The sequence below is a fragment of the Aplysia californica genome, unplaced genomic scaffold (assembly GCF_000002075.1).
Source record: "Aplysia californica isolate F4 #8 unplaced genomic scaffold, AplCal3.0 scaffold00202, whole genome shotgun sequence".
NCBI lineage: Eukaryota > Metazoa > Mollusca > Gastropoda > Aplysiida > Aplysiidae > Aplysia > Aplysia californica.
The window spans coordinates 347,645-358,213 of NW_004797472.1; the positions used below are offsets into that span (position 1 = coordinate 347,645).

General features: G+C 39.8%; 1 protein-coding gene across 1 annotated transcript in view; it reads right to left on the minus strand.

Moving 5' to 3' along the window:
* LOC101852853 (zinc finger CCCH domain-containing protein 13) overlaps positions 1–1,643 on the minus strand; it is a gene marked incomplete in the record, with an annotated part of 12,580 nt that extends 10,937 nt beyond the window's left edge. Inside the window, 2 exon segments of the mRNA XM_013082974.2 lie at positions 198–422; positions 1,581–1,643. Coding sequence (XP_012938428.1) covers positions 198–422; positions 1,581–1,643 — 288 coding nt within the window.
* Positions 1,644–10,569: the final 8,926 nt, after the last annotated feature.

The window sequence follows — 10,569 nt, forward strand, 5'->3', positions numbered from 1 at the left end:
AATAATAATAATAATAATAATAATAATAATAATAACAGTAACAATAACAATAATAATAGATAACATTTGTATTGCGCAAATGAATGCCCAACAGCAAGCTCTAAAATGCGCTTTGCAATAAAGATTTAAATTGTGTTACTGGGGATGCAAAACACCCCTATAAAAAAATAACATGTAGTTTACAAAAAAACACTCACTCTCCTAGATGTAGCCGCTTGGTCAGAACTTGGGTTTCCCCCATTCACTCCAGTTCCTCCTCCAGCAATGTAAAATCCATCACGCCCTGGAGCCCCATCACGCCCTGGAGCCCCATCACGCCCTGGAGCCCCATCACGCCCTGGAGCCCCATCACTACCATTTCCAGAATTGTCAGAAGCCTCATTTTGACTTGGAGCTGATTCTTGCTCTTGGCCTCCTACGACCTGAAAAGATAATAATAATGATAATAATAGTAATAATAATAGTGATGATGATGATGATGATGATGATGATGATGATGATGATGATGATGATGATGATGATGATGATGATGATAAATCATCTATCATCATCACCTTCGTCGTCATCATCGTCATCATCCAGTGCCAGATCTGCGGCATACAGACAAAGGAGATAGTGATTCTCCATTCATTCTTTTGCTCGGATGCTCTTTAAAAAAAGCTGTTACCCTGATCTTTCCCCGTTACCCATCTGTTAGGTTCCCAGAGAAGGTTGCTCTGGGTCTATCCCTGCCTCGTTTGCCTTCAATTTTGCCAGTGAGAGCTAGATGTTCAAGCCCTGTATGTCTATTTAGATGTCCTAAAACTGAAAGGATCAACATTTTAAAAAAATAAGATTAATAAGGAAAAGCAAATCAATAAATGAAAAAATAAAAAATCATAAATTTACAATCAATGCATAAAAATATGCATGGCTCGTACTCCTATAAATTGATATGAATATATTATATTTGTTTGTTCGTTCATTTGTTTGTTTATTTACGTATTTACGTATTTAAGTATTTACGTATTTAAGTATTTAAGTATTTACGTATTTACGTATTTAATTATTGACTTAACACCTTTAATCGTTATTTTACTGATTTTGTTGAAAATCGCAGTTCAAAGGCACAACAAAATTATGTAAATTTGCCGTTTCCAAGGACACATATTCCTTGGAAGTCGACACATTTTGCCGGCCACTTTCTTGCCTTATTTTGCCAGTGATACTAGGCGATCCCACTTCCGTCAAGAGCAAATATCTCGACTTTTTTTCAAGATAGATGGATATTTTTTTCCTTCAAAAGTAAGGCAAATTAAAGGACTTTAAGGTGATACCAATGCACCCGTATCCCCCCCCCCCCAAGCCCCCACACACCACACGTGAAAACTGATCTCTAGCCCCCCCCCCCCCCACACACGCACACACACACATACTCAATGCAACCCCCCCCACGCCCACACACACACACAAACCCAATGCATACCCCCCCCAAAAAAAAACAACAACAACCCAACAACAAACAAACGGAAAGTGACAGGCGTCTGAATCTGCCGTGTCGTGACACATTCAAGTTTTCCTCTTGTTCATTCATTCCTTACCCAGGCAGACACTGCTGAACACAGCACCAGGACGCCCAAAGACGCGACTACAAGCGACCGCATTCTGGGGACGCAAAAGAAAGGGCAGGTTTGTTATGTTTCAGTTTAAGTAAAACAAATCACATTGGCACGTTAACAGCGTGAAAAAGTGCAAGACAGACAAAATCACCAAAAAGAGAAAAAAAAATTAAGTGAGAGCTCCCAATATATTGGCCCACTTCAACTACCCGTGAGGGAGAGGTTTTGTTTGAGAAAGAGTTTCACGGCTCTTTCAGCACAATAAGGTCTCAGAAATGCTGAAGATTAGGGGTGCTCTATCTGACATTTTTGGCGGTTTAGAGTTACTAAGACCATGAGACCAGAAACCAAATGTTCTGTCTCTGTCTGCTCTATCAAAATCGTAAGGTTATTCGGAGCAGTTATATAGATACATGTATTCAAGGGATTGCATTCGAAAAAGCTTTAAATGTGAAACTCAAAATCTTTGACGTCAAATTTCTCAAAACTTGGGACTGAGCAAATAGAACTAGATCTATGCAAATCTGGGTGACGACTTGTATAAACACGCTTGACCCATGTTTGCTGGTGGAAAGAGAGGTATGTAAATCTCTTTCCTTCTTCAAACAAGCGTCGAGTTTAGGTAAAATTTAAATTCAGAGAATATAGAATAAAACCAAGGTGTAGGTACGAGCTTACACTTAGAAAGTTAGAGACGATTACAGTAATTATTGGAAGATTTTTTTTATTTTTATCACCAATGCCACCCCCCCCCCCAACCCCCCAACAAAACAACACAACAACAACAAAACAAAACAAAGCACAAAAAAAACTACAAAGTTTCAAAAACCTCAGATGATCTGATTCTGTAAAGGAATGTTAGGAAACTTTTAGAACAAAATTTTAGAACAATTGAATTCGAAAAGTACGTTCTAAATCTGAAATTACTCACTTCACTTGAAATTCTCTTGGTCTGGTGGTGTGGGTTTTTTTAGAATGTCTTTTCACTCTAAGTTAACCCGGAGTTTGATGGTAAAGCGAAGAGCGCTCCGTTCTGAACGGCTTTTTATCGGATTCGGCTTCTTTGTACTGAGTCAATTCGTGACCCAGTGACGTCACGCTGTAACCTGTCACGTGCTCTCTACTGCCGTCAGACAAGCATGTTTGTCTGTGATTGAGTCAACTTACCAAGTTCCCCTTTCTAACCTGTAACGTCAAAAACACTTTATGAAGCGGTGGCCCAGTTTATTAGGCTACTGAACCCGTAGTCGATCGTGAGATTGCGATTTCGAGGGTACGTGCGTGCCTCAGCTCGGCCCGACGTTGTGTCCTTGGGAAACTTGAACGCTCGACATTATCGGATCTACATTATGTGCATAATATTATGTGAAGCAACCTCTATTCATTTCTTTCTTCTTTCTATATATTTTTTTCTTTTTTTCTTTCTTTTTTTTCTCCTGCCTGCACAGACCGTGGGATCTGGCAGATCTGCTAGGAGAATCTTAAAATAGAATAGAGAAGAGATTCCCCTTCCTTTTTTTTGAGGGGGGGGGGAGGAGGGGAGGGAGAGGGAAGTTAGACCCTTTTATAAAAATACCAGCATTGTTACTGTTCTTGTTGTTGGTTTGAGTTGCTGTTGCTGTAAATATTGATAATATCTCCTCCTCCTCCTCCTCCTTTCCCTCCTCCTCCTCCTCCCCCTCCTCCTCCTCCTCCTCCTCCTCCTCCTCCTCCTTCTCCTCCTCCTCCTCTTCCTCTTCCTCCTTCTTCCTCCTTCTTCTTCTTCTTTTTCTTCTTCTTCTTCTTCTTCTTCTTCTTCTTCTTCTTCTTCTTCTTCTTCTTCTTCTTCTTCTTCTTCTTCTTCTTCTTCTTCTTCTTCTTCTTCTTCTTCTTCTTCTTCTAATTCTTCTAATTCTTCTAATTCTTCTAATTCTTCTAATTCTTCTTCTAATTCTTCAAATTCTTCAAATTCTTCTTTTTCAAATTCTTTTTCAAGTTCTTCTTCAAATTCTTCAAATTCTTCTTCTTCAAATTCTTCTTCTTCTGCTCCAATCGTTGATGATAGTGGTTTCGGCGGTGGTTATATCTTTGCTGCTGTTCTTTACAAAAACGTTCCTTCACATAATAGTATGCACAGCCGGAGCGAGAAGCTTCAGGGTAAAGTAAAGTGCACGTCGTCTTTGAAAGGTACTCAACCGTAACTTGGTCAAACTATGCCCTAGTTTGAAACAGAGGAAGGAGAATAATATAGACTTTTCAGAGCTCTCAACTGCATTATAAGCTCATATGAGGGCGCGGGACACATTTAACATTTTCAGTGGGTAGGAAATTCTGAATTTTGCCCGGGTGGCGGCCGAGGCCTACACTGATCGATTTTGGACCACCAAGCGAGCTTTGATTTTGCTTGTGTAGGTGTTTTACAGCTCTATCGACTCAATTTTGGTCATTTAAGTTTAACGTGCACAGCTTGCACACGGGACCTCCGAGATTTCTTGTCCTTGTCCGAGAAGGCTAGGTGTAGATCTTTCCTGCCAGAAGATCAGAGGTGTGGCTGAAAGACAGCAGTAAGAAGGAACCAAGGAGTAGCAGTAGACAGGCTGTAGAAAGAGTCAGGTGCCCAGAGGAAGACGCAAAGGAGGTGATGGGTTGAGGGCAGAGAGTGGAGACGAAAGCGGACTATAGAATAGAACATTGCAAGAGCGCCGGAAAGGAGGTGAAAGGAGAACATTCTAGAGCAGAAAATGTTCCGTCGCTATCCGCATTCGAACCCAGGAACTATTGAATGAGAGGCGACACATTAACCTCTAGACCACGAGAGCCCCTGTCTTCTCTATGAAAGGGCAAAAGTTGTACTTTTCACAAAGTACACCTCAGGGCAGGTGTGACCAAAATCTTCCAAAATTAAACATGCTCGACTATCTAAGGGACCGTTCATAATGACGTCAGCTAAAATTTGGCCCCAAAATCTCTCCCCCCCCCCCCCCCTCTTTTAGTTTTTAGTGTTCGTAAGATTTTACGGCGCTTGCAACTGCGCTAATGGGTGGATGTCAACATAGAAGTCCAAACGGGGGAATCAGTGCTCACCCCTCTAGCTTCACCAGCACAAAGTCTTCTTCGACTATCAAGGCACCCCGAAAATAGCAGTTCACAAGAGAGTGACTAACATACAAAAGAAGTAGAGGGAAAATAACGATAGTATCGATGAGGAAAGAAGAAGTAGCAGTTCCGCCTAGGTTGTTCCGGCACAGTTTGAGCATGACATTGATAAATCAACCCATTTACAATTCTACTATTCATAAGAACATGTTATAAATCCTCCTCGCCCCTTTGGGTATGGCCTAAAGACCCGTTTTCCTTATGAAAGAGCAAAAGTTGTACTTTCCATAGAGTACACCCCAGGACTGGTACGACAAATCTTCCAAAATTAAAGATGCTCGAATATCTAAGGGACCGTTCACTATGACATCGGCTAAAATTTGGCCAAAAATGACCCCCAGCCCCCATCTAGTTAACGTCAAACAAAATGTACATATTTGTATAGAACCTATTTAGTTTTCTGTTTTAGTGAGGTTTTTACGGCGTTCGCAACTGCTTAAGGTCATATGCACGTCAAGGGCTAGATGTCACCAGGGAAGTCTAAACGAGGGAATCGGGTTTATACTCTGCTCACCTCTCTAGCCTCAACAGCATTAAGTCTGCGTCGACTATCAAGGAACCCCGGAAATAGCACTTCACAAAAGAGTGACAAACATACAAAAGAAGTAGAGGAAAAAATATGACGATAAGAAGGATAAGGACAGAAACAGCAGCAGTTCCGCCTTTATTGTTCCGGCCCAGTACAAGTAGGACATTAATAAATCAACCCATTTACAATTATTCTACCGGGTATAAAAACATGTTATATATCCTCCCCGCCCCTTTTGGGTATGGCCTAAAGACCCGTTTTCCTTATGAAGGTGCAAAAGTTGTACTTTCCACGCACGACACAAGACTGGTGCGATACTAAATCTTCCAAAATTAAACATGCTCCACTATTTAAGGGATCGTTCACAAATGAAGTCAGCTAAAATTTGGCCAAAAAGGACCCCTCCCCCCTCCCACCCCCCAACTCTAGCTAACATCAACCAAAATTTACCTATTTATATAACCTGTACAGGATGCATTTTGAATTACACCTTTGATCTTTATTTAAAATCTTCCTTTCTTTGTGGTGTCGGTGGCCTAGTGGTTAGGCAACCGGACTCGTAATCGTGAGATTGCGGGTTCGGGGGTTCGAGCCTCAGCTCGGTCCGACGTTGTGTCCTTGGGAAAGGCACTTAGACGATCTTCCGAGTTGGCTCGGTCCTATCGGAGACGGACGTTAAACTAGGAGGTCTGGCCCCTTAAATAACCTAATAGTATTGATAGGGGCGTTAAACCCATACAATTTCACCATTTTCTTCCTTCCATTTCTTTTCTCCCCACCCCCAACCTTTTAGAGCATCATGGTTGACACCACCTTTGTAAGGCTACGTGTCTACAGCCTCCGCTCCTCGTCATGAAATATGTCACGACATAGTGGAATCAGGCGCTCGTAAATTTTTGGGCACGACCGGGTATTGGTATCATCATAAGGCCTGTTCATTTGCCTTTCTTTTCCCGCCTCTTAAATAACCTAATAGTGTTGATAGGGGCGATAAACCTATACCATTTCACTATTTTTTTCACACCTTTCTTTTGGTGAAAAATTTTTAAAAATCTATTTTGAACGGAAATCGAAATATTTGCGATTGAAGTAGGTCAGGGTCGCTTATTTTTAGAGGTAACATTTGGGAGAACATGGCCGCCAAAGTTTGGTAACTTCCATATCCTGAGAGTCCTTGGACACTTGAAAATTTACTTTTTTTTTGTGCGTTTAATCAATGTTATAATCATAATCATAATCATAATCATAATAATAATATGACATTTATATCGCGCAAATCCGTGCTACAATCATTCTGCCGTGACAAGGCAGACTGCGACGTATCTGCAAAAAACATTATTTTTGGCATCTTCGTTTAAATGGACGCCTATACTATACCCATTCTGCATCTTGGGTCAAAGGCAGAAAGACGTATCTGCACTACTACAAATAGGATGTTTCTCTTTTGGCAAAACAGGCGATGTAACTGAAGGGCAATGCCCATATTTCCAATAATAAGATAAGATAAGATAAGATACATCTTTATTGTCCAAATCCTGGCACATTGGTTTGGTGTTTCACCACGTGTACACACACACACACACACATACACACACACACACACACACACACACACACACACACACACACACACACACACACACACACTATCAAGGAACCCCGGAAATAGCACTTCACAAAAGAGTGACACACATACAAAAGAAGTAGAGGAAAAAATATGACGATAAAAAGGATAAGGACAGAAAAAGCAGCAGTTCCGCCTTTATTGTTCCGGCCCAGTACAAGTAGGACATTAATAAATCAACCCATTTACAATTCTACCGTGCATAAGAACATGTTATCCTCCCCGCCCCTTTTGGGTATGACCTAAAGACCCGTTTTCCTTATGAAGGTGCAAAAGTTGTACTTTCTACGCACGACACAAGATTGGTGCGATACTAAATCTTACAAAATTAAACATGCTCCACTATATACGGGATCGTTCACAAATGAAGTCAGCTAAAATTTGGCCAAAAAGGACCCCTCCCCCCTCCCACCCCCCAACCTAGTTTACTCCAACCAAAATGTACATATTTATATAGAACTTGTACAGGATTGGTTTTAGATTCAGACCTTTGATCTTTATTTAAAATCTTCCTTTCTTTGTGGTGTCGGTGGCCTAGTGGTTAGGCAACCGGACTCGTAATCGTGAGATTGCGGGTTCGGGGGTTCGAGCCTCAGCTCGGTCCGACGTTGTGTCCATGGGAAAGGCACTTAGACGATCTTCCGACTTGGCTCGGTCCTATCGGAGACGGACGTTAAACTAGGAGGTCTGGCCCCTTAAATAACCTAATAGTATTGATAGGGGCGTTAAACCCATACAATTTCACCATTTTCTTCCTTCCATTTCTTTTCTCCCCACCCCCAACCTTTTAGAGCATCATGGTTGACACCACCTTTGTAAGGCTACGTGTCTACAGCCTCCGCTCCTCGTCATGAAATATGTCACGACATGGTGGAATCAGGCGCTCGTAAATTTTTGGGCACAACTGGTTATTGGCATCATCATAAGGCCTGTTCATTTGCCTTTCTTTTCCCGCCTCTTAAATAACCTAATAGTGTTGACAGGGGCGTTAAACCTATACCATTTCACTATTTTTTTCACACCTTTCTTTTGGTGAAAAATGTTTTATCTACTTTGAATGGAAATCGAAATATCTGCGATTGAAGTAGGTCAGGGTCGCTCATTTTCAGAGGTAACATTTGGAGAACATGGCCGCCAAAGTTTGGTAACTTCCATATCCTGAGAGTCCTTGGACGCTTGAAAATTTACATGTTTTGTGCGTTTAATCAATGTTATAATCATAATCATAATCATAATCATAATAATGATACGACATTTATATCGCGCAAATCCGTGTTACAATCATTCTGCTGTGCCAAGGCAGACCGAGGTATCTGCAAAAACGATTACTTTTTGCATCTTCGTTTAAATGGACGCCTATACCCATTCTGCATCTTGGGTCAAAGGCAGAAAGACGTATCTGCACTACTACAAATAGGATGTTTCACTATGGCAAACAGATGTAACTGAAGGGCAATGCCCATATTTCCAATAATAAGAAAAAAGATAAGATTAGATACATCTTTATTGTCCAAATCCTGGCACATTGGTTTGGTGTTTCACCACGTGTACACACACACACAAACACACACACACACACACACACGCACACACACACACATACACACACATACACACACATACACACACACATATGCACACACACGTAGGCTTACAATCACATGCATAATACAAATGAGCAGCAATATAAACAATAATAATCGTAAGCTAGATACACGCTCAATGCTATTTTGATGCATGCTCTAAGGTCGTAAATATACTTATACAAGATGGTTACGATGAAAGCATTTTGATAGATGATGGTAAAAATGACCGTCTATATCTTTCTTTGTTATAGATCAGAAGCCTAGGTCTTTTACTTCTGACTGAAGTTTTTATTTGAGGGAACAAGAGATGTTTGTTTTCTAAAAAGATGGAATTATTTTTAAAGTGCAAGCTGTTATGTACAATTCATCCAAGTAGGGGAATGTAGATGTTAAAATTTTACATGCTTTCCGTATTAGTCGATTTAATTTTTCTTTATCTTGTTGTCTTGTGTTCCCGGCCCATGCTTTTATACAAAAACTGATCATACTTTCTATGGTTGAATGGTAGAACATGGACAACAATGTTTTATCAACTTTAAAATACTTTAGCTTCCTTAGAAATAATAGTCTTTTGTTCACTTTTTTTATGCAGGAGAGAAGTGTGGACACGCCAGTTGAGTTTGTTGTCTATTGTAACACCCAAATACTTATAGTCTGACACTTGCTCGATGTTTTCACATTTCATTTTGAGTGGCTGCAGGGGCAGTTTCTTTATTCTAAAATCAACAACAGGCTCTTTTGGGTTTTTTTTCACATTTAAAAGCAGCTTATGATTTTCACACCTTTCAGAAAGGTTAAGTACAAAATTCCGGTTAGCGGTTTCGTTATGGTCAGCCTATATTAGCCCAATTATGGTTGAATCATCTGCAAATTTTATCAACTTGATGTTACTTCTGTTTATTTTGCAATCGTTAGTGTATAGTGTGAATAAAACTGGTGGCAAAACACATCCTTGAGGGGCTCCTGTATTTGTTGTGATGTGTGTCGATGAAGAATGTTTTGATTTTAAAAACTGGTTTCGGTTGGTAAGAAAATTGTCTATCCATGATATTAAATTGACTTTCACACCCATGTTTTCTAATTTCCTTAAAAGGATAGCTGGCTGGATAGTATTAAAGGCTAACGAAATATCAACAAACAGGATCCTACAGTATGTTTTTGGCTTGTCTAAGTGTCTATATGTTGTCAAGAAATGGTAGAGTGGCGTCTTCCACACTTCTCCCGTGACGATATGCGAATTGTAGAGGGTCCTGGATGGGTTCTGTGTACGTTAGTAGTCTTTTTAGCACATTTTGTTCTAGACATTTTATAACTACGGATGTTAAGGCTATTGTCCTTAGGTCATTCATTTTAGCAATATTTTCTTTCTTTGGAAAGGGGACGATTTCAGAACATTTCCAAATAGTGGGAATAGCATGTGTCAGCAACGACTGGTTGATAATATAGGTGTAAATAAAACTAAGTTATGCTGAACACATTTTCAGAATTTTGGGTTGCACACCGTCTGGACCACACGCCTTTCTCACATTCACACGTCCAAACACACATCTAACCTCACGTTCTTCAACAACAACAGAATTATTTTCATTTGTGTCGGTGTTCACACAGGGCAAGTCACACGGACTGCCTTTGTCAAAACGGGAGAAAAAAAGCATCAAGTCTATTTGCATAGCTGCCTTCGTTGTCAACACATAATATGCAGCTCGGCGTAACTCAAAATCATAAAAAGTGCAGATACGTCGCTCTGCCTTGGCACGGCAGCATTGTTCTATGCGCTTTACATAATGTTCATGAAACACATGCATACACATATACATGCACATAATAATAATAATAATAATAATAATAATAATAATAATAATAATAATAATAATCATCATCATCATCATCATCATCATCATCATCATCATCATCATCATCATCATCATCATCATCATCATCATCATCATCATCATCATCACCATCATCATCATCATCATCATCATCATCATCATCATCATCATCATAATAATAATAATAATAATAATAATAATAATAATAATAATAATAATAATAATAATATAATAATAATAATAATAATATTAATAATAATAAATA